Source organism: Micromonas commoda, chromosome 14 (assembly GCF_000090985.2).
Source record: "Micromonas commoda chromosome 14, complete sequence".
Classification (NCBI taxonomy): domain Eukaryota; kingdom Viridiplantae; phylum Chlorophyta; class Mamiellophyceae; order Mamiellales; family Mamiellaceae; genus Micromonas; species Micromonas commoda.
In genome coordinates this window covers 611,680-633,710 of record NC_013051.1, presented here as the reverse complement: position 1 = coordinate 633,710, position 22,031 = coordinate 611,680, and the positions used below count along the sequence as shown (strand labels likewise).

Below are 22,031 nucleotides of genomic sequence, written 5' to 3'. Positions count from 1 at the left end.
GTGGGGGAGGCGTCGCGGAGGAGGACGCCGGGACGGCGGCGGCGTGTGTCAAGGGGGATGTCCGCCTTTGAATGTACGAACCGAGTGTAACACGAACCCTAGGTACCTCCGTGACTTTCGACGACGCGAGTAGCGAGTCGAGGGTTTCCCGTCGGCGCCCTAACCCTAACCCTAACCCTTGTCCTCCCCGCGTCAATCCTCGTCGCTCGCCGACGGCGGCGACAGCGGGTCCGACGACGGCGCGAGGTGCGGAAACGCCGGCGGGGACGCTCGACCTGTCCCGCCCGCCGTTCCCGAAAGAGCCCCATCCTCGAAGAGCGCCGAAGAGTCGCGATCGGCGTCTTCTGAAAGGGGAGGTAAGGCGCCGGACATGAGCAGCTGCGCGCGGCTCGGCGCCGCCGCGAGGGGATCCGGCGACTCGGACTCGAACGACGTCCCGTCCCCGTCGTCGTCGTCGTCGTCGAGGCTGGGGTGGCGCCTCTCCTCGGTGGGAACGAACGAACGTTCCTCCGCGAGGGGCGGGGGCATCGTCGCGGCCGCCGCGGCGCGCCGCCGCGGAGCGGGCGGCGACGCCGTGAGCTCCGCCATCGCTCGACGTCGCTCGGCGTCGGCGTCGTCCGCCGTTCCTTCGCTCCTTCCCTCCCTCCTCTTCCTCTCCTCCTCCTCCTCCTCCCGCCGCCGCCGTTCGCGCAGGCTCCTTCGTTCGCGTCTCGGCGGCGCGGGCCTCGCCGCGCGCAGCAGCTGGTCCATCTGCGCGTTGATCTCCTCCATCTTCCTCCTGCGGTACCCCTCCGGTCCGTCCGCGGGGCGCCGAGTTGACGTGCTCAACGTCTGGCTGCCGACGCCAGGCAATCCAAACGCGGCGGGATCCATTCGCCCGAAGACCTCGTCCTCGTCAAAGTCCCCGACGCCCTCCGCGTCTTGGGCGAACAGCGGATCGTGCAGCGACCCGCCGGTGGACATCCCCATCGCGCTCCCGTCGCCGCCGCTCTCGTCCTTCGTGGGCGACCGTTCGTATTCGGGCGACTGTTCGTATCCGGGCGACTGTTCGTATCCGGGCGACTGTTCGTATCCGTCTCCAGAGCGAGCAGCTCCGAGCGTCTCCTCCGTCTCGTGGCCGTTTTCGTGGCCGTTTTCGTGGCCGTCTCCGTCTCCGACGTCCCCCACCGGATCGCCGTTTTCGTTCACCAGCCTCCACTGCACGACAGCCCTGTCCGTGCCCCCCGCGGTGACGAGCCACTTGTTGCCGCCGACGTCGGGCGAAAATCGAACGCACGCGACTTTATTCGCGTGAGCCTCGAGCTGCTCGTTGGCGGGGGCGCCGGGGACGACGCACGGGTAGTTCAGCAGCCTGACGCGGCCGAAATCGTCGCCGACGGCGAGGAGGTTCCTCGCGCCGGCTCTGGACACCGAGTTGACGTCCGTGCCCTCGACGCGCATCGCCGACTTGGCGCCCCCCGACTTGTTTGCCGAAAATTCGTCTTCGCCGAAAATTCCCATGACTTGAAACCCCAGCGGCGACGTCCACTCGCGCCACTCCGCGTCCCGAAAGTCCCCGACCGCCTGCCTCCCCGAGGGCGAACTGAAGTGCAAAATCTCGTACCCGCGGCACGTGGACCGCAGCGAGCACGAGTCCCCGGACCAGTCGACGCTGGTGATGGTGCTCGAGTGTCCCTTGCACCGGGCTCTCCTGACGAGTTCGACGTCGGGCAGCTCCGGCCCGGTTTCCGACGCGTCGGGAAACGCGGGACGCTCGCACACCTCGTGCAGGCTCACGCACCTGTCGTGACCACCCGCGGCGAGCATGTTACCGTCGGGGGAGAAGGCGAGCGCGGTGATGGCGCCGCCGTTAACGCGGTGAACGGCGCCCGCGACGCACCTCCCCACCAGCTGCCGTTTTCCCCGGACCCGCCCCTCGAGCAGGCGGAACAGCCTCACCTCTCCCGACTCCGTGCCCACCGCGAGGAGGAACCCGTCGTCGAGGGTGGCGGGCGCGGGGGAGAACGCGATCGCGGTGGCCTTGGCCGGGGTTGGATCGCACGCCCACACCGTTCCCAGCACGTCCTTGGCAATCGCGTCCCTGACGACGATTCTCGGCGACCCGCTCGCGATCGCGAAGACCCCTTCCCAGTGCGGATGCCACGCCACAGCGAGGGCGGCGCCCGCCTGGCCTCGCGCGAGGGGCCGGGGTAAGGACGCGGGCGGTAGCTCCCCCGATTCCCACGTCCCGTCGTCGTTTTCCTCCTCCTCGATCACCGCAGGTAAAGCGTCCTCTTCGCCGTCCCAGAGGAGCCACAAGTCACCGGCGGAGGTGACGGCGGCGATCTCGTCGCCCGCGGCGGCCACCGCGCGCACGTGACGCGATTCCGACTGAACTCCGCCGAACGGAGGAATCGAACCCGTAACCTCTGATGATTCGCCAAACCCGCGAAAACCCCTCGGCGCCTCGCGGGGAATCGCCGCCTCGTTGCCCAACGTCTCCGCTCGGACGATGGCCCAATCCTCCACGACGTCCCACCTTCGAACCAGCCCCCCGTGCGCGCCCGTGATGATCTCCACGCCGAGACCCGGCAGCCTCCCTCCGAGCCCGGGGTTGTCGCCGTCATACCCCCCGTCAACATCGTTCGAGTTGAGAGACGCGTGCGCCATCGCGTTCGCGGCTCGCTCCCGCATCGTCATCTGCACCGTCATCGCTCGCACCGGAAAGTCGCCGTGCGCGTCCACGACTCTCTCGCACGTTCGATCGAACCACACGTAGAGCTTGCCGTCGGCGTGGCCGGTGACGAGCCTGCGGCCGCGGCAGCCCGGCACGAACGCGCCGCACAGCGCGTCCGAGGACGTCGCCGTCGACACCGACCCGCCGCGCGAGTAAGGCGTCGTCGACGACGAGCAAGTTTTGAGGTGGTTCAACTGGTCGACGCCAAACTCCCTCGCGCACACCCTCGCCGCCGTCCCGTAGACGCACACGCGCCCAGCGTACTCCACGGCGGCGGCGTTGGCGCCCCGGGCCAACGCCGCGTTACGCGCCGCCTCCGCGCGTCGCCGTGCCGCGGCGGCGGCGGCGGCGGCGTCGGCGCCCTGGGGCCTCGATCCCGACGAAACGAAGGACGACTCCGACTCATTCGCCGGCGTCCACAGCTTGACGTGCTTCACCCCAAAGGTCGCGAACCTGTCCGCGTCCGGCGCCCACGTCGCGCCGAACACCTGCGGCGGCGTCCCGCTGAAACCCACCGCCCTGGTCAACACCGCCGGCTTGGGCCGTCCGGGGTGGCCCCCGCCCCAGTCCCAAACGCGCACCGTGTGCTTGGAATCCGCGGCTATCGTCGCGATCCTCGCGGCGCCGCCACCCGGAACGTTCGGGTCCCCGAGCCCCGGTCCGAACGCGATGGCGACGACCGCGCGCTCCCCGGGCTCGTGCCGTAGCCTCGCCACCTCTTTCCCGGTCGCAATCTCCCAGACGCACGCGCACGGCGCCCTGCCGCTTCGCTGGCCCGTCGCCGCCCACCGACCGGAAGCGTGGGTGGCGAGAGAGACAATCTCGTCGTCGTGCCCGCGGAAGAACCGCTGTCGCCACGCGCTCGCGTCGAACACCACCCCAAGGGCGCCGCACGCGTACACCCACACGACGCCCCTGTATCCCCCGGCACCCTGGTTGATCCACTCGTCGTCCAGTTCGTCGTCGCGGGTCGGTCCGTGCGGCTCGCTTGCGCCCGCCCAAGTCTTCTCGGGCGCATCCGACCAAGTCTTCGGCGCCGCGGCGAGCATGCCGCACTTGCCCGCGACGGAGCAGCCGTACGCCCATTCCACCGTGAGATCCTCCTCGGGCCTTCGCGCGCTTCGACCGGCGTGGCGATCGTCCCAGTCGGACGGCGCAAACACGCCGGTGCGACACGGAGGGTAGACAATCTTATCGGCGGGTGATTTTTCCGCACTTCCCGAAAGTCTCGTCGCCCCTAAGGACGTATCGAGCGCGCGCGCCGGTTTCGCGCCCAGCGCGCGCTGCGGCATCGAAACGATCGCCTCCGCGAACTTCTCCAGCTCCAGGGTGAGCGCGACGCCGCCGTCTCGCGCAATCGCGCCGCCGTTGACGCCGCCATATTTACGGAAAACGTCATCCACGTCCGAGTCGCTCAGCGGCACGCCGCCGAGCGCGCACGCGCGGTGGAACTGCGTCTTGGTCATCACGACGACGGGGCGACGACGGATCGTAGCGGCCGGGCCGTTCACGTCGTCGTCGGTTGGCTCGTCGTTGAGGTCAAGGCGCCGGGGGACGTCGATGGGCGAGTCCCACGTGCCGTCGCGGACCCTCGGGCCCGGCCTGGCGCACAGCGGGTGATACACGCGCTTGCTCGGCGGCAGCGCGGGGACGAACCGGCGCCGCTCCTCCAGCGGGAGCGGCTCGCCGTCGTCGTCGATGGCGGCGTACCTCGGGTCCGGGAACGACGCGTTCTTCAGTCCCACCGGTTGACCCTTGGCGTTGACGGGCAGACCGTTTACGGTTTTGTTGGGGTGAAACGTCGAGTTGACGACGGCGTCGGCGTCGTCGTTTTCCTCGTCCCCGTGCCCGTACTCGTCGCCGTGGGTCCGTGCTTGGGCGGCGAACGATCTACCGCTGTCTGCGCCCGGGCCTCCGTTTGGGCTGGCCAATCCGCGGCCGAGCATTCGGAGCAACGTCAGCCTTCGCGGTTCGTGCACGCGGCGGTTGGTGACGAGCCATCGGCGGAGCTTCGCCTCCACGCCGGCGATGCCGAGGCTGTCGGGCTCGTCCGAGACGCGCGGCGCGAGTGGCACGGGCCTCGGGCGCGACGCCCGAGCGGGTAGCGCGCGGAACCTGCCGTCGCTCGGGCCGGGAGCCTCGCCGCCGCCCTTCCACCCCGGCCGAACCTTGGAGGGCCCGAATCCCGACGGACCCTCCGGGGCGTCCCCCCACTCGCTGAGCCACTCCGACGACTCCTCGTCGGGATGCCGCACCCTGAGCTGCGCGACGCCGAGCTCCGCGACGCTCGATACGCGATCGCGCTGCGCCACGTGGGCGCCGGACCGGTTCGTCACCCGCACGGCGGCCACCACCGGGGCGTCGGCATCCCCGGCATCCCCATTGTTGGTCAACGTGTGCCGTTTTCGCGATTGGGCTCCGGGGCCGCCGGGACCCGCCGCCGGGGCGCTGGCCGGCCGCGATCGACGCTCCCGGCGGTACGCCTCCGCGGCATCGGTCCGCCTGGGAGCCGCGAACATGACCCCCCGACGTCCACCGCCGAGCTCTCCTGGGTTGTGACCGCGCCACCTCCAACCTCTCTCGGAACGCACGAATCCGCTCGGCGAAGCTTGCGTGGGACATCAACGGAAAAATAGACACCTCGCGCCTCAGATCATCGCGAGGCGCCTCGGGAGAGATGGGCGATTCCGAGTTTGAGTACTCGGACGAGGAGTACGGCAACGTGGTGAACTCTAGCCTGCAGCAGGCGCAGGTGCGCGGCCGCGTCCCCTCAGCCCCGGAACCCGCGTCGCGCGCGTATACGGAAGATCCCCCCCCGCGCGACTTTGCGACTTTTCGCCCCGCCCATCAGCTGAGGCATCGACGTTTGAACCGAGGAACCCCCGCGTGACGCCCCGACCCATTCCCGTCGCGTCCAACCCCAGGTCGTGGATAACCAACCGCACGATGAGGAGTTCGCGGTCACATCCGACGATTCCATGGACGCGCCGCCCCTGCCCGACGAGGTAAGACCCGCGTCCCGCCAACCTTCGATCCCTGACCCCGTGTTGACCTTCAAAGAGCCAAACGGAGCGCGCGGAAAACGTAGCCCGCCCGCTCCCCACTACCCGAGGGAGACCCGAGTGCTGACGCGCCCCGTTCCCCGCCAATCACGCGCGCGCAGGACGACGACGCGGACGAGCGCATGACGCGCCACGACGGCATGCACAGGCAGCAGCATCGGGGGTACGAGAGCACCGCGCACGCCATGGCGGGCATCGGGCCCGACGGGTACGACGAGGACCAGTCGATGGGGGGGCGGGGGACGTCGGCGCGGGATGACGACGACGCGAAGGCGGCGTATCGTAACCCCCTTCGCAAGGCGGGCCGCGACGGCGTTAACGCTCCCCCTCACAACGTCTCGTCTTCGTCGTCTTCGTCGTCGACCCTGTACGACCCGGCGAGATTCGCCAACCTGCGCGTCTCCCCGGACGTCAAAGAACTCTTTGGATACATCTCTCGCTACGCCCCAATCGACGTCGAGCCCCCGACGCCGCTCAAGCCCTTCGTCCCGGACTACGTCCCTGCGGTCGGGGACGTCGACGAGTTCATCAAGGTGCCGCGGCCCGACGGGCTCGACGACGGTTTGGGCGTGAGGGTTCTGGACGAGCCCGGGCCGGAGCAGAGCGATCCGGCGTCGCTGTCGTTGAAGCTGCGGAGGGCCATCGGCGGGGGTTTGGGCGGCGACGGCGGCGCGGGGGGAGCCGGGGGAAGAGCGAGCGCGGTGGTGGGGCGCATCGAGAGGCCGGAGAGCAAGGAGGGCGCCGCGAAGCTCGACGCGTGGATCGAGAGCGTCAACGCGTTGCACGAGGGGGACGACAAGTCTGGAGCGCAGTTTGCGTACAGCAAGAACATGCCGGATATCGAGACGGTGATGCGGGAGTTCGACCCGGAGGTTGAGGAGGCGCTGCGCAACTCGGGGTTCCCCGATAACTTGCCGGACATGGACCTGAAGTCGACGATCAAGTACATGTGCGCCATACTGGACATTCCGGTGTACGAGGGACACATGAACGAGTCGCTGCACCTGATGTTCACCGCGTATCTGCACCTGAAGAACAATCCGTACCTCCGCGCCAAGGCGACGACGCCGGGCAAGGGAAAGGGCTGACGATTTTTGAAAGGGTTTAAAAGATGTTCTACAGTACGGGTTATGTATGATAAACGTTCGCGACCCCGGTGCTATCAATCAGTAGTCCCTGACCTGCGACGGCGACGTGGGCACCTTTTGAAAAGGGTCACCCGACGAGCCAACGCTCCTGTGTTGCACCCTCTCCGCCGCGTGCTCGCTGAACGCCCCGCCATCCACTCCGCCCGGGTTACCCGTGTAGTAGGGCAGGAACGGCAGGTCGTGGCTCGCCCTTCGTTCAGTCTCCGTGAGCTCCTCGTAGCTCAGGTCCGCCGCCTTCTCTCCCAGCGTCAACGCGGCGCTCTCCTCCACCAGATCCTTCCGGGTCACCACTCCGATGATCTGGGGCTTACTCGGGGTGATGTACATGTGTCGCAGACCCATCGTCCGGAACAGCCTGTACGCGCGCGATAACCGCGCGTCCGCGTGCACGATGAAGGGGTGCCGCTGCATGAAGTGCGTGAGGTCTATCGACAGCTCCATCTCTCGCCGGCTCAGCGTGGACGCGATCATCTCGACGCCGGGCGACTTGAAAGGAATCTGCTTCAGCTTCTCCAGGAGCGCGTCCCTGTCCTCCGAGTTTTCGTACAGCACCTCGCGCGGTTCCTCCGGGTCGAACATGGAGACCCTATGCGTCAGCATCTTGAGCAGGATGTTCCTGGTGATGGAGCCGTGAAGCTCGATCGGGTCCCCGGCGTTGTGACCTTCGCCCACGTCGGTGATCGTGACGGGAAACGCCCCGTGCGAGGTGTTCGTCAATACCTCCACGAGCTCCCTCACGCGCATCACCGGTCGCAGCGTGACGAGCGAGTCCGCCATGACCTCGGCCACCTTCAGCTTGTCCACGGCGACGCCGGCGTGCTCCGGCTCGTCGAGGAACGGAGCGCCGCGAATCTTGATGTGCGTGTCGTAAATGCCCATCGAGTACTTATCTCCGATGGCCTTGGCGAAGAATATGGTGAGCATGAGGGGTATGATGAGCTGCATCGAGCCGGTGGTTTCCATGACGAGCACGGTGATGGATATGGTCATGCGCGTCGCTCCGCCCAAGCACGCCGCGGCGCCGACGACCGCGTACGTGTGGAGATCCACCACGATTTCTGACCCGGTGCTCATGACCATCGCGCGAACGATTCGCCCCACGATCTGGCCACCCGCGGCGCCCACTGCGAGCGACGGCACGAACAGCCCGGTGGGCGCGCCTATGCCGTACGTCCACGTCATCAGCGCGTACATGAAGACGAAATACATGATCAACGCGTCCATCGTGAACAGGTGTTGCTCAAACTCGTCCGTGCCGTTTTGCTCGTACACCTCGCCGAGGTGCAACAGCAGCTTGAGCGAATCCGCGAGGGGAACGAAGAACAGCTGTCCGTAACTCGAGTACTCGTCCGCCTTGCAGAACAGGCTGCGAAAGTACTGATCGCGAATCTGCCGCCTCGTCTCCACCCCGTACTCAAACTTGGCGACGCCGCCGGGTAGCTCGTCGCTCACGCCGTTACCGTCCCCATCCGTCGCGGCGGCGACGCGGTACGCCTCCGGGATGGGCTTGCACGGCGACGCGGCCATCATGATGAACAGGACGGTGGCGGTGACGAAACAGACGAAGATGACCTCGGCGTGACGCCGGTACTTGTCGCTGACCGGTATGAACCGCTGCCGCCACATCGTGATCTTGACGTTGATGTTCACAAACGCCGCGCCCAGCAAGCCTCCCATGCAGCCAATCGCGGCGAATATGGGCACCTCCCAGAAGTACCACCAGAACACTCGGCTGTAGTTCGCCTCGTCGTCGGTGAACAGGCCAAAGTCCCTGTGCACCCCGAACTTGGCACCCGCAAAGTCCATCGCGTCAAAGTCGAGCTGATCGAGCCAGTGCGTGGTGAGCACGCCCGTGCACGTGGCGAGGAAGCCCCGCCACAGCATGCCGGTGCTGTGGAAGCTGGCGCCCTCCTCCACGGTGAACAGCATGCCGCCGATGGGAGCGCCGAACGCCACCGCGACGCCGACGGCGGTTCCGATGGCGACGAAATCACGCTTATCGGCGTCGTTGCGAAAGTGCGACGGCTTCTTGGTCCGAAAACCCAAAGTGTGGCTGCCAAAGGCGCTGAGCCCGCCGCCCACAAGACCTCCGCCGTGGACGAACGGCCCTTCTTTCCCGGCGATCAATCCGGAACCGATGCTGAACGCGATGCCGCCCAGCTTGGCCCCGAGGGTCTTGATCCTCAGCAGACCCCTGAGGTGCACGCCGTTGAGGTACGTTTTCAGTTCCGGGATGCCGGAGCCCGCGGCGAGGGGCTCGACGTAGGACACCAGCCCGCCCGCGACGGAGGCGAGGAGGCAGGAGATGATGACCCATACGAGCCACGCCCCGAACCCCGCGCCGCCCGGCGAGATGGACGACGTCGTCGCGCCGTACTTCCACCCGTTGAACTTCTTGATGAGCCCGTCCACGGTGAAGGCGAGGAAGCCCATGACGACGCCGATGAGCACGCTCATGGCCCACCTCCACTGCTCCTCCGCCTTGTAGTCCGCGCGTTTGCGAGCGCGGCGGGCGTCCTCCTCGAGGTCATTGTCCGCCGGGTCGTAATCGTGCGAGTCGAAGGCGGCCATGCGCTTGAGGCGCGCGTGCGCCTTGTCCGCCTGCGCCGTGTCGATGGCGCCCCCGAGCATCTCGGCTCGCTCCTTGTGTATGGACCTGCTGCCCTCCTCCATGTTGACCACCTTGTCCAGGCGGTCCATCTCGATGTACTTGCCGGCTCCGCCCATGTGCCCGCGGCCCCTGACGGGGGCGCCGCGGGCGCGGCGCAGGTTCTCGCCCGCACCCGGCTGCATCCTCCGGCGTCGTTCGTTGTGAACTCGGGCTCACCATATCGCGTCAACGGCACCCATCATTTATTCTTGGGGCGCGCGCTACGAATGCGATTTTTCCTCGCATGAATCGCAGTCAGAACAAACACCAATTAGAAAACGATTCGTGCGTCACGTCGCAGTCATGAGTGGAGGGAATCCAATTTTCACGAAATAGAGTCGCAGTCGCAACTAACAAGCGCAGAGGTCGAGGCGATGGCGGAGGTGGCTCGCGCGGGGGCGCCCGCCGCGGCTTTCTCGAGCCGCCCGCGCACCGTCCGCATCGCCGGTGGTGGCGCGCCCTCCCCCTACCCCTCTACCTCGTCGCGTCCGACCCGATGCCCCCGTCGCCGGCGGGGTCTCCTCGTCCCCTTCGGCTGTCGCGCGTCGACGGAAGCGTCGTCGCCGTGGCCGCTGCTCGACGCCGTGGAGGACGATCCCGATCCATCCGAACCCCCGAGGACGACGCCATCCTCCGCGGGCGCCGCGCACTGGACCGTGAGCGAACCCATGTCGCGCGACACGGACGCCGCGAGTGCGGTCGCCTCGACCGCCGACGTGTCCCGGGAGTTGGCTGCTGAGCTTCTGGACGTCGGGGCCGTGTACGCGGAGTGTTGGCCGGAGGGCGAGGGCGAGGGTAAGCCGACGCGGTGGAGGCGCATCGCGGACAGGAAGATCGTGGCGAAAGGTGCGCCGCACCCTCGTCATCGTCCCGCGTCATCATCGTCGCCCTCTCGGGATCATCTTCAGTCACGTTCCTTCATCAGTCCACTCTTCGACTCTTCGACTGCCGAGGCTGAACTGACGCGCCTCCTCCCGGCCTCCTCCCCGCGCAGGCGAGGTCATACGCGTGCACAAGCGCCCGCGACGGTACCGTCACGCGTGCTGGCTCGGCGCCGACGCGTGGCGTCACCGCGTGGTTCACGAAGACGACGCGATCCTCGTGGTGAACAAACCGCACAGACTGCCGTCCATGGCGCACGAGTCCAACGGAGTCGAGCACTGCGCCGGGTGTCTCGAGCGTTCGCTGGGGTTATCGCCGAGTACCCTGCGGGTGACGCACAGGCTGGATAGCTCCACGTCCGGTGTGCTGGTGCTGGGTAAGACGGCAACGGCGGTGAGGGAGTTTAACGATTCGGTGGCGAAGACGCCCGGGTCCAAGGAAATCGTCAAGTCTTACGCGGCGCTAGTTTATGCTAAGCACGCGGTGCCTCTGGGGTTGATGACGCACTGGATGTACCCCGGGCCGTTCGGGCCGGGGGCGTTCCACGGGCGAACGTTGCGAAGGTCGCGGGCTCGACTTGTTCGAAGCAGCGCGGACGGTGAAAGGGGCGACGATACCGGTGGCCAAGGCACCGGGAAGCGGTGGAAGCGGTGCGAGCTCCGCGTCGTTTCGTGCGACCGCGCGACCCAATCGCAGGTGGACACGTGGCGAACGCTCTTCGACCGCGAGCTCGAACGCGCGAGGAAGCCGTTCGACGGCGGTGCTGATGACCCGCTCGTGTCGGGCGGTGACTCACCGGGCGGTGACTCACCGGGTGCGTCGGTGTGGGCGGTGCGGGTGGAGTTGGTGACTGGTAGGACGCATCAGGTTCGAGCTCAACTCGCCGCTGCGGGCGCGCCTCTTCTCGGGGATTCGCTCTACGCGCCGATGGCGGGCTACCTTCACGACCGCGACGACGAACGCGCGGCGGAGGAGGCGTGGGGACGGATGGAGCGCGGGACGGTGCCGGACTGGCCCGTCGCGCTGCACGCGGAGACGTTGCGGTGGGGGGATTCCGTGTTTTCGACCTCGCCACCGTGGGACTAACTTATAAGCGTGACGACGGGAGCGTAGACTATTCATCGCCGGCGTCTATTCCGACGGCTCGCGACCTCATTCCAACCCAGCGCCGCTACCACGAACGACTCGATCGACACCTATCGCGAGCTATCTATCCCATGGGCACCAGCCTGGCCCCCACGCCGGCTCGTAACGTCTCCAGCGCCGCCTCGGCCGCAGTTAACTTTCGACGCAAATCCTCCGCGTACCTCTCCCTCAGCTTCCCGCGGCTCGCCTCCGCTGTCGACGCGTCGCGAACCGTCGCGAGCTCCGAACGGAGGCGATTCGTCTCCGTCTCGAGCGTTTCACCGTCCGTCGTGAGCCTCGCGCACTCGTTCCCGAGGTTGTTCGCGAGTGTGCCGAGGCGTTGGCATCGTTCGTCGAGTCGTCGCTCGTTCGATCGGCTCTCCGACAGTTGCTGTTCGAGACCCGCGGTTGCAATCTTCTCGGCGTCGAGATCCTCGCGGACGCGTCTCAGCGTCTCGTGCGCCCGCGCCTCGCCGGCCCTCGCCTCTACCACCTCCGCCTCCAACGCGTCGCATCGCGCGAGCGCCCCTGCGAGCTTCTCGGCTTCCACCGCCAACGTCCCCGTCAGCGATTGATGAACGCCGGCGAGGTTTTCGACCGCGTTTTCCAGCTCCGCGGCGGTTTCCTCGGCGGCGACGCGAGCCGTCTCAGCCTCCGCCGCCGCCCGCTCGGCTCCCGAGACTTTCACGCGGAGGCGCTCCACGTCTGCGAGCGTCGATTCGTGTCGCGCGGCGAGGTTGGAGTGCGCGCGGCGAAGGCTCGACGCGGCGTCGCGTTCGGATGCCAGCGCGCGAACCGACGCGGCGACGTTTTCGGACTCGGTTTTCGCCGCCCGTTCGCTTCGCTCGACGGCGGCGTCCTTGGCGGCGGAGTCGCGTCGCGACTCGCGAAGCGCGCGGTTGAGGGCGTCGACCTCGTCCCCGCGCGCCGATAGGGTTCGCGTCGCGTCGGCGAGCTTTCGTTCGACCGTTACCAGCCGTTTCGCGGCGGCGTCCCTCTCCGCCGCGGCGCTTTTCCGGGCGCGCTCCGAGTCGTCCAGCCGCGACAGCGCGGCGCACTCCGCGTCCACCGCCCCGCACCGCCTGGCCTCGTGGTCGGTTTTACACTTCTCGCACGCTTCCAGCGCGGTCTCCAGAGCCTTGACGCGCTCCTGCGAGCGCAGTTCGTCGCGTCTGGAAGCCCTGGCGTTTTGTTCGCTCGCCTCGACGTCGCGTCGCCTCGCCTCCAGCGCCGATTCCAGCTCCCGTATCCGACTCTCCGACGTCGCGTCGCGTCGGCTCGCGTCGGCGTCGGCCAGCACGGCGGCCGCGCGCGCGCGTTCGAGCTCGTCGGCGAGCGCGTCGCGATGACGGTTCGTGTCCGCGAGTTTCGAGCGGAGGTCGTCGCAGACGTTTCGTATGCGATCCCTGTCCGACGCCCTGCCCTCGAAGCCCTCCGCGAGGGACGCGTGCTCATCCGCGGACGCCTCGGCGGCGCGGAGGCGACGGGTGAGGTCCAGCGCCCGCGCCTCGTGTCGCCTGACGACGTCGACGAAGTCCTCGTTCGCGGCGCACTCGCGTCGGAGCTCCGCTCGAGTCGTTTCGAGCCTCGACGCGAGCCGGTTCGTCTCGTCCAGAGTCTCCCGCTCGCGAACGAGCCTCGCCTGCTCCGCGACGCGTTCGGCGCGCGTCCGCGCCTCGAGCGTCGAACGCGCGCCGCTCTCGATCGCCGCCGCCGTCTCCGCGCGCGACGCCTCCAGAGCACTTTGGACCGCGTCTTTCTGGGCGATCTCGCGTCGCAGGGCGTCCGCGTGCGTCACGCGGGTCTCCTCCAACACTCGCGCGGCGGTCGCGTTCGCGCGTTCGAGCTCGACGCATCGCGTCTCTTTTTCCGCCAGCGACGACTGGAGGCACGCGAGGTCCCCGACGACGACCGCGAGTGCGCTCGCGCATCGCGCCAGCGCGGCGTCCTTGTCGCGCTCGGTGCGTTCGCGTTCGCGGCGCGCGCGTTCGGCGGCGAGATCGGCGTCCCTGAGCCGCTCGCGCGTGCGCTCGAGCGCCGCGCCCGTCTTTTCCTCGGACTCGATGAGCTGCGCGATGCGCACCTCGCGCTCGTCCCTTCGCGCGTCGCGCTCCGCGCGCCGCGCCTCCGTCCTAGCCTTGGCCTCGTTCCTCGCGCGCATCACGGGGCACGTCATCGTCGTCGTTGGAGCCGGAGCCGGCGCGATGAGCCCGCGCGGTAGCCTCCCCGAAACGGAGCCATCTTTGGCAGCTTCGGCGCGAAGAATTCCCCCGATGGGAGGCGGGCGGGCGGGGGTACGTCCCTTGGACGGCGCGCGCGACGCGACGATGGACACCTCGCACACGCTCCCGCCGTCGATGGCGTCCTCGCGCCGCGCGCCGCGCTGGATGTACGCGCTGAGGGCGGTGGGCGATCGATGGTCGAGATCCTCCGACGGCGTCAGCGGCGTGGTCACCGACGGGGCGCGCATGGCGAGTGTGGAAACGAATCGTCACTGCATCTCATGAGGCGATCGAGAGCCGGGCGGCCATCTTTTTCTGTTTGGACCGTCTCGCTCGGGCGGCCAGGAGCGCAGTCACGATTCCATCCCTAAGCGGATCACCGCGGTCCACACCTCGGCGCTACCGCAGCCGCGGCGAGCGAACACGCACGCACGCACGCGGGCGCGACCGATTGTGGAGAGACGTGGAGACGTCGAGCACCGACTGGACCGCCGAACTTCGCACCATCGCACCATGGCGTCGTCCGCCACGGACCACCTCAGCAAGGTGAACGCCTTCGTCAGCACCGCGGGGAACTTCATCGACAGCGCCCTGGATCAGCTGGACGACCAGCTGGAGAGCGCGATGGGGGGCATGTCCGAGAAGGTCGGGGAGGAGCTCCGCGAGCACTCCCTCACGGCCGACGCCATGACGCGGGCGAAGGCGACGGCGGAGGCTTGGTCCGCGCTCGGATTCGCCGCGCTGCGCGACGAGTGGCGCGACGCCGCGACGGAGATCTCCGCGAAGCAGAGGGACGCCAAGACCGCCGGGCGGGATCTCGCGGAGGCGGCCAAGGCGAGCAAGCGCGAGGGCGCCGGAGACGCCGAGAACAAGGCGCTGCTCAAGGCGATGGGCGCCGAGATCAAGCGACTCACCGACCGCGTCGCCCTCGCCGAGACGGCGTTCTTCTCCATGCTCAACGATCTGGACGAGGCCCCGGACCCGGCCGAAGCCCTCGTTCGAACCACCAAAGCCGCCGAGTACGTCACCGGCGCCGGCGCGCTTCGCAACGACCTCGACGCCACCAAAGCCGAGCTGGCGGCGGTCAGGGAGGCGGCGCAGAGCGGCGCCAACTCGGAAGCCGCGCGGGAGCTGCGATCGATGAAAGAATCCGTCAAATCCATGGTGGACGCCGCGGCGCGCGAGCGCACGGCGGAGGTGGACAAGCGCATCGCGGAGATGGAAATTGCGCACGAGACGATGCGCGCGCAAAAGGATGGGCTGGAGCGCTCCATCGCCGAGCTCCGCGCGCGACACGACGCGGCGCAGAGCGAACTCTTTGAACTGCGCGAAGGAAAGTTTGCCGATTTAGTTTCGAGGGAAACGGGCGAGCGCGACGCGTTCGTCGCCGAGGCGGAGGCGGCGCGGATGAGGGAGGCGGAGGCGCGATCGGAGTCGCAGAGGCTCGCGCACGAGGTGGCGAGGCTCCGCGAGCGCATAGCCGCGGGCGGGGCGATCGTTTCGGGGGAACCGTCCGGCGGGTCGGCGGTCGCCAATTCGCTCTCCGCCGCGGAGATGGACATGGACGCCGCGGCGCTGCGCGAGCGGCTCAGGCTCCGCGACCAGGTGGTGGAGATGCTGAAGCAGGACCTCCGGGAGCGCGAGGCGGCGCACGCGGCGGAGGCGACGCGGCTCGGGGAGATAACCGAGGGTCTCCGCGGTGCCGTCGCTTCGGGGGAGGCGAGCATCGCGTCGCTGACTCTCGAGCTCGAGTCCCGACCCACGGACGCGGGTGTCGCGCAACTGGAGGCGAGGGTGCGGACGCTGCAGGCGCTGGTGGACTCGAGGGACCTCGGGGAAGGGGTCGCCACGGAAGGAGGGGGTGCCGAAGGGGTGCCCACCGAAGGGGCGCCCACCGGCGAAGACGGCGACGACCCGCTCTCCGCGGCGCTCCGTCGTAACCGCAGGCTCGCCGACGAACTCGCCCACGCCAAACGCGACGCGGAAAACGCGTACGCGAAACTGGAAGACACCGCCAAGTCAAAGACGGAGGCGGAGAAGCGCGTGGAGGAGCGCGACGCCACCATACGCCAGATGGAGCAGCACTTGATAGCCGCGACGGGGGGTGGCGGCGCCGAGGGGGCGGTTGGACCGTCGGGCGCGGCGGGCGCCCCTTCGGTGGGCACCCCCTCGGCAACCCCGGGTATCAACGCGGACCTCCTCCCCGTGGTGATTGGCCAGCGGGACAGGTACAAGCGCAGGGTGGCGGAGCTCGAGCACCGCGTCGGCGGTCTCGAGACGGAACTAGACGCCGAGAAGATTCGCGCCGGTAAGGTTGACGCCGACAACGTGTCGCTCTTCGAGAAGGTTCGATACCTCCAGGCGTACTACGCCGAGCGAGCGCCGAAGACGCCGGCGCCGAGCCTGGAGATTGGGACGGACGTTGGAATGGGGTCCCGATCCGAGCGGTGGCGACGCGCGGCGAGGTACGGGTGCGGCTTTGACACAGCTGGCGGCGGTTTCAGCTCCGGAACGGCTCCGGATGCGCTTCCGGGCGGAGACGCCGACGGCGCGATCGGTCGATACGACGAGCGACACCGAGCGACGCACGACCCGTACGCGCGGTTCCAGGAGAGGGAGGCGGCGATGAGCGAGCAGCGGCTGCGGTTGCACGACAGGGTGGCGCTGCGGGGAGCTCGGGCGGTGATGCGGAGCAGGGTGACGAGGACGTTTGTCGTGTTTTACCTCGGGCTGATGCACCTGTACCTGTTGTACCAAGCGGCGGCGGGGTGCCCCGCGCCCGCGAAGACGTGAGGGGGGACTACGGAGGAATCGACGCCCGCCTCGGACGTATTAATAACGCGAGCGTCGTCGTCGTCGCTCGCACGCACTCGCGTTCATCGAGACTCATCATCGGTAATATAATAATACGCGTGGTCGTTCCTCCCGCCGCGCCGCTCCCATCGTGGTCGTTCACGCCACGTCCACTTCGATCCCGACCTCCTTCGTCCGCGCCCTCGCGTCCGCGGCGTCCATCGTTCGCCTCACCCACTCGTACGACGCGAACGACACGATCGCCATGGGAACCAAGCGAACAGACGCGGTTCCCAAGCCCCGGTACAGACCCAAAACGCCCTCAGCCTCTGCCACCGCCGCCATCGCCTTGAACAAACCCATGGATGCCGCCCGGGCTCGTTTCCCACCAACTGAACCACCAACCGATGAACCGACTGACGGGTCGAGTCCCGGAACCGTCCCGGTGATCATCCGCCGCGAAACCACCGACGCCGGGAACGTCGCCGCCGTGCCAGCCAACGCCGCGACGATACCGCACGCCGTCGCCTCCAGAACCCCGCACTCCCCCTCGCCCCCCTTACCCGCCGCCCACTCCTTCAACGCGTCGTACGCGCCGTACGTGATGGCCGCCTCGGGTACGATTCCCAGCACCGCGGGCCCGAACCCTCGGTAGAGCCCGGAAACGCCCTCGGTGGACACGACGCGACCGATGGCGCGAAGGAGGCCGAGCGCGCCGACGACTTTCACGCCGTTGACCATCGCGGCGCCCGTGGCGGCGCTCGTGGCGAGGCGCGTGGCGATGTTGTCGAGCGGGTAGAGCAGCGCGGTGGACGTGGCGCCGGCGAGGCCGCCCGCGACGGCTCTCTGCGCCGAGACGCCCCCGCGAACGCGCGATGGACGCGAGGCTGTCGACGGATGCCCCCCCCGACGGTCGCCGTTCTCGTCGCCGGCGCGGACGGGCCCGACGCCCACCGCGGACAGCGCGCGCTTGTACAGGTTGAACGTGAAGAAGTCCAGGCCCTTGGTGGGCGCGAACCTCGCCACGACCGCGGCGTTGCCCTTCCACAGCGCCCGCACGCCCTCGCGGCGCGAGATGTCCGCGAGCATCGCCAAGATCGACGGGGACGAGCCTCCCGCGGTCGCCGCGCCGGTCATGAGCCGAACCCTGACCGTCTCCAAGGGCGCGGCGACGGTGCGGCTCAGGCCTCCGGCGATGGATCCCGCGACGAGGTGCGTCAGCGGCGACGTGGCCGCGTCCGCGGAGGAGGAGGACGACGTTTCGGCGACGAGGTTGCCGATCCCGCGCCGATGATGCCGCTCGCGCGCGGCGCGCGACGACCCCGCGCCCGCCGTCCCGAGCCTCGCGCATCCATCGCGTCGCGTCGATACGCCGTCGGCGGGAGCGGCCATCGTCGTCCGAGCGGTGCGCCTCCGGCGTGTGCGCGCGAGTTCCTTCGCCGGCCAGCCTCGACTCGATGAACGAAACTCTGGACGCGCAACTCGGCTCGCGGCCAAAACTTCTTCCGAGGATTATGATGAGATCGGGACGCCGGATTGGGACGCACTTCGACGCGCGCCGGACCAGGTTCAGCACCAGTCGCAACACCCGCTCCAGCGCCGTTCCCCGCGGTTCACCGCGAGCCAACCGCAGACTCAAACGCGACGCGATGTCGGACGCGAACGGCTCCCCGCCCCGGGCGATGGAGGAGGAGGACGACGACCGTCGGCCGCAGCGGTCGCCCCGTGAGGGGTCCCCCGAACGAAAGGTGCGAAGACGATCCTCGCGACGAGAACGCCGACGCACGGACGCACCGCGCGGACATCTCGAGCCGCTCGACGCCGTCGGCGGCGCCGGATTCGGCGACGCCGCGCGGGATCGTGCCGCGCGCGCTTCAGGTTTTCGGGGCGATATATTCCTCGGAATCGGCCCAATTCCGCGCGCGAATGCCCAGTCTGACCCGCCCACCCCGCGCCTCTTCCCACCCCGCGCCGCAGGACGCCCCCGCTCGGAACGAACGCGAGCGCGACCCCGCCGCGGATATCATAAAGATCACCGACGACGACGCCGCCTTCGTCCTCGGCAAGGGCGGCGCCACCAAGCGCAAGATCGCGAGAGTCTCGGGCGCCAAGCTCGAGATCGTCGACCTCAAATCCGCGGGCGCATCGTCGGGGATGGAGGGGGCGGAGATCGAGATCACCGGGACACCCGCCGCGCGCCAACGCGCCAAGGACTACATCGGCTACGTCCTCTCCCAGCGCACCGGACCGGTGTACATCGACCACACCATGCGACGGGACGATCTGTCCATCGTGATGGTTCCGATGGATTGCGTGGGCTACGTGATGGGCCGCGGCGGTCAGGTGCTCCGCGACATGGAGAACGAGTGGGGCACCCTCATGTTCTTCGCCAAGAAGAAGGAGGACGAGGGCAAGGTCGTGGCAGCGAACGGCGAGAAGGTCCAGGAGATCCTCGCCATCTTCGGCACCCGACGCAGCCGCCGCGGCGCCGAGCTGAAAGTCATGTCCGCCGTCGAGCACAAGATGCCCGGGCACTTCCTCGAAGGCGAATCCCTGCGCGTCCCCTTGGACCAGCCGGGCGACGGCGAGGACGACGACTTCGACTACGACGTCTTCCCCTTCCGCGGCGACGAGTTCTCCTACGCCCTCGGCGGACGCGGGTCCACGCGTAAGAAGATCGCCAGCGCGTCCAACTGCATCCTCGAGTACGTCGGCCAGGTGGCGTTTCTCGCCGGGAACGAGCGACAGCGCCGACAGTGCCGCGACTACCTCGACTGGCTCCTCAAGCAGAAGGAAGGGGAGTTCCACGTGGACGTTGCCGGGCGGGACGACGTCACGACCGTCAAGGTGCCGACCAAGTCGGTCGGCTACGTCACCGGACACAAGGGCGAGGGGCTCCGGTCCGTCGAGGCGTCCACCAGGACCTTCTGCTTCACCAACGGCAGACCCCCTGCTGCTGCCGACGACGGCGCCGACGACGGCGCCGACGACGGTGCCGACGACGCGATGAACGACGCGGAGAAGAACGGCGACGAAGAAGAGGAGGACAACCGCCCGGGTGCCGAGAACGACGGCCCCGCGCGCAAACGAGGCCGAAGCCCCGAGCCGAAGAAGAAGCCGCGAGGCGGTTCCGACGACCACGAGGTCGTCCTCATATTCGGCGACGACAAGGACGATCGCGAGAAGGCGAGGAGGATGATCACGGACAAGGTTCGCGACCACGGCAGACACGGCGGCGGCGGCGGCGGCGGAAGGAAGCGCGGCAGGGACGACTCGCGCGATCGCGGCCGGGGCGTTTCTCGCGACCGTGGCCGGGGCGACGACCGCGGAGGCCAGCGGCGCCGGTTCGACTCGCGCGATCGCGGCGGCGGCCGTCGGGATCGCGACAGATCCCGCGACAGGGGGGGCGGCGATCGCGGCGGCGGCGGCGGCGGCGGCGGCGGCAGGGATAGGAGCCACGAGCTTTGCCGCGACTACTCCAAGGGGCGGTGCAACCGCGGGTCGGACTGCCGGTTCAGGCACGTCGACAACTGACGCGCCGGGCCCGCGACCGCAATCGGAAATCGCACCCGCCGTGCCGTGTCTTCGTAAACAGACCCCCTGATGTCATCACATCGCAGGTTTAGGGTCTCTTCTTTTCAGTAACTATGTGTTGAGCGTTCGACGCTGCCGAAGAAGCCGAAGCCGCCCTCTTTTTAAAACTCTTACCTACCCGCCCTTATTATTAGACTTACCCCGGCCCTTACTACCCCCGCCCTTACCCTCGACGAACCCGCACCGCTCCAGCATGTCCCTCGCGCAGTTGTTGATGAGCTGGAACCTCGCGGGGCCCAGGTGTATGCCCCCGAACCACCTCGCGACGACGACGCAGACGTCGGCGGACTGCGTGACGCGAAGGAGGTGCGACAACCCCCGCCCCGCGCCAGTCTCCCCGTCCTCGTCGTGGTCCTGCGCCCAAACGCATCCGTCTGGGTCGTCGCGCGGATCGCCCCGGAGCGCGATCCTCCACGCCGCCATGAGGTGCGAGCATCGAGCGATCCTGCTGTCGCGCTGCAGCGCTCGGAGCATCGCGTCCACCTGCTCGAGCGACGTCACGTCGCTGAGGAGGAATCCCTGAAACGTGCTCTTCTTCTCGGTGAAGGGCGGGCCGGCGACGATGGACCGACGCACGGATTCGTCCGTCCACGCGCCAACCCCGGGGCGGTCCGTCCCGGTTGCGTCGTCGTCACCGGCTGTGCCGGCTGTGCCGTCGCGGGCGCCTCGCTCCGTCATCGTCATCGCGAGCGACGCGAGCTCCGCATCGATCGCGACTGGATCCCACTCCGCATCGCCCGTCTCGGCCTCCTCCCCCCGACCCGTGCCCGTGCCCGGCGCGTCGTCGTCGTCGTCGTCGGCGGCGGCGGCGTCGTCCCGCTCGGGGCGTCGCGACGGGCGGTCCTCGTCCCTCCAGGCGCGCGCCATCTCGCGCAGTCGCGTGACGAAGGGGAAGACGCAAACGTCGCCGTCCGATGCGGCGTGTTCCTCGTCCATCGCCGCGAGCGCCGCGTCCATCCTGTGCTGAATCAGCGCGCCGACGGGGTGGACCTCCACGAGCGGCGGGGTCCGCGACGGGTACGTCTCGACGGGGACGACGCGCGCGACGAGGCAGTCCGGGGCTGGGGTACCGTCCCTCGTGAGCATGGCGTCGTCCGCCGGGCGTCGTTCGTCTGGTTCGTCGGGATCCCCGAGGGGCACGCGGATCTCCCAGACCGTCCCGCCGTCGCCCTCGCGAACGAAGTCGTCGCCGTAGATCGCCGCGAGGGCCTCCGCCTCCTCGGCCTGCCGCTCGAGGTTCTCGGCCCGCTCCCCAGCCTCCATCTCGCGCGTCTCGAAGTGGCGTTTGTCGTTGTTTGGCGATCGTTGTTAAAAGTGTTACCTACACGACTATCCCTCCCACCCTCTCACGGGGCCTCGACCGCAGCCTCGGCGGCGGCCTTCGCGGCGGCCTCGGCGGCAGCCTTCGCGGCGGCCTGCTCCTCCGCAGCCTTCTGCGCCGCCATCCTCTGCGCGAACGCGGTCTCCTCAGCCTCCTTCTCCGCTCGGATCTTCGCCCGAAATCTCTCCTCCGCAGCCTCCGCGGGGGCGTACGCGGCGCCCGGGAGATTGTAACGCGGCGGAGCCCCGGGCTCGGTGCCCGGCATGCATCCGATGGCCCACGTGCACTCCACCGCGTTCGCCGCGGCGGGCGCGGCGAGCGCGGCGACGAGCGCGGCGCCGAGTCCGAAGGTCGCATCGCGACGGGTGGCGAGACGCGACCCGGCGGCATCCTTGGACGCGTCGCAGCGGACGGCGGACGCGGCGCGACGGGCGCGGGTCACGGCGGCGGGGCGCGCGGTGACGACGAGGGCGTGGGTGGGGGCGATGGACGCGGCCATGTTTCGGGTTATCGGTCGC

The 22,031-nt window shown here is 68.7% G+C and overlaps 11 protein-coding genes across 11 annotated transcripts; 5 read left to right on the top strand and 6 right to left on the bottom strand.

Moving 5' to 3' along the window:
- Positions 1-192: 192 nt before the first annotated feature.
- On the bottom strand, positions 193-5,235 carry MICPUN_64185 (predicted protein; the record flags this gene model as incomplete). Its single annotated transcript, XM_002505973.1, has 1 exon — positions 193-5,235. The coding sequence occupies one exon, from the start codon at positions 5,233-5,235 to the stop codon at positions 193-195; it is 5,043 nt and encodes a 1,680-aa protein (XP_002506019.1).
- A 158-nt stretch (positions 5,236-5,393) lies between these two features.
- MICPUN_64184 (predicted protein) lies at positions 5,394-5,606 on the top strand (the record flags this gene model as incomplete). Its single annotated transcript, XM_002506182.1, has 1 exon — positions 5,394-5,606. The coding sequence occupies one exon, from the start codon at positions 5,394-5,396 to the stop codon at positions 5,604-5,606; it is 213 nt and encodes a 70-aa protein (XP_002506228.1).
- A 399-nt stretch (positions 5,607-6,005) lies between these two features.
- On the top strand, positions 6,006-6,866 carry MICPUN_88276 (flagellar associated protein; the record flags this gene model as incomplete). Its single annotated transcript, XM_002506181.1, has 1 exon — positions 6,006-6,866. The coding sequence occupies one exon, from the start codon at positions 6,006-6,008 to the stop codon at positions 6,864-6,866; it is 861 nt and encodes a 286-aa protein (XP_002506227.1).
- Positions 6,867-6,944: 78 nt separating this feature from the next.
- MICPUN_64182 (chloride Carrier/Channel family) lies at positions 6,945-9,719 on the bottom strand (the record flags this gene model as incomplete). The annotated part of the gene is made up of 1 exon (XM_002505972.1): positions 6,945-9,719. The coding sequence occupies one exon, from the start codon at positions 9,717-9,719 to the stop codon at positions 6,945-6,947; it is 2,775 nt and encodes a 924-aa protein (XP_002506018.1).
- Positions 9,720-9,950: 231 nt separating this feature from the next.
- On the top strand, positions 9,951-11,635 carry MICPUN_64181 (RNA pseudouridylate synthase; the record flags this gene model as incomplete). The annotated part of the gene is made up of 2 exons (XM_002506180.1): positions 9,951-10,422; positions 10,571-11,635. The coding sequence occupies 2 exons, from the start codon at positions 9,951-9,953 to the stop codon at positions 11,542-11,544; spliced, it is 1,446 nt and encodes a 481-aa protein (XP_002506226.1). The 3' UTR covers positions 11,545-11,635.
- A 33-nt stretch (positions 11,636-11,668) lies between these two features.
- Positions 11,669-14,053, bottom strand: MICPUN_64180 (predicted protein; the record flags this gene model as incomplete). The annotated part of the gene is made up of 1 exon (XM_002505971.1): positions 11,669-14,053. One exon carries the CDS (start codon positions 14,051-14,053, stop codon positions 11,669-11,671), a length of 2,385 nt encoding a protein of 794 aa, XP_002506017.1.
- A 265-nt stretch (positions 14,054-14,318) lies between these two features.
- MICPUN_64179 (hypothetical protein) lies at positions 14,319-16,728 on the top strand (the record flags this gene model as incomplete). The annotated part of the gene is made up of 1 exon (XM_002506179.1): positions 14,319-16,728. The coding sequence occupies one exon, from the start codon at positions 14,319-14,321 to the stop codon at positions 16,596-16,598; it is 2,280 nt and encodes a 759-aa protein (XP_002506225.1). The 3' UTR covers positions 16,599-16,728.
- A 29-nt stretch (positions 16,729-16,757) lies between these two features.
- On the bottom strand, positions 16,758-17,990 carry MICPUN_64178 (mitochondrial carrier family; the record flags this gene model as incomplete). The annotated part of the gene is made up of 1 exon (XM_002505970.1): positions 16,758-17,990. One exon carries the CDS (start codon positions 17,988-17,990, stop codon positions 16,758-16,760), a length of 1,233 nt encoding a protein of 410 aa, XP_002506016.1.
- Positions 17,991-18,620: 630 nt separating this feature from the next.
- Positions 18,621-19,532, top strand: MICPUN_75615 (predicted protein; the record flags this gene model as incomplete). The annotated part of the gene is made up of 1 exon (XM_002506178.1): positions 18,621-19,532. A coding segment is annotated over one exon (912 nt), but the record flags the coding sequence as incomplete, so codon positions are not given.
- A 774-nt stretch (positions 19,533-20,306) lies between these two features.
- On the bottom strand, positions 20,307-21,278 carry MICPUN_52045 (hypothetical protein; the record flags this gene model as incomplete). The annotated part of the gene is made up of 1 exon (XM_002505969.1): positions 20,307-21,278. One exon carries the CDS (start codon positions 21,276-21,278, stop codon positions 20,307-20,309), a length of 972 nt encoding a protein of 323 aa, XP_002506015.1.
- A 260-nt stretch (positions 21,279-21,538) lies between these two features.
- Positions 21,539-22,012, bottom strand: MICPUN_64175 (predicted protein; the record flags this gene model as incomplete). Its single annotated transcript, XM_002505968.1, has 1 exon — positions 21,539-22,012. The coding sequence occupies one exon, from the start codon at positions 22,010-22,012 to the stop codon at positions 21,539-21,541; it is 474 nt and encodes a 157-aa protein (XP_002506014.1).
- Positions 22,013-22,031: the final 19 nt, after the last annotated feature.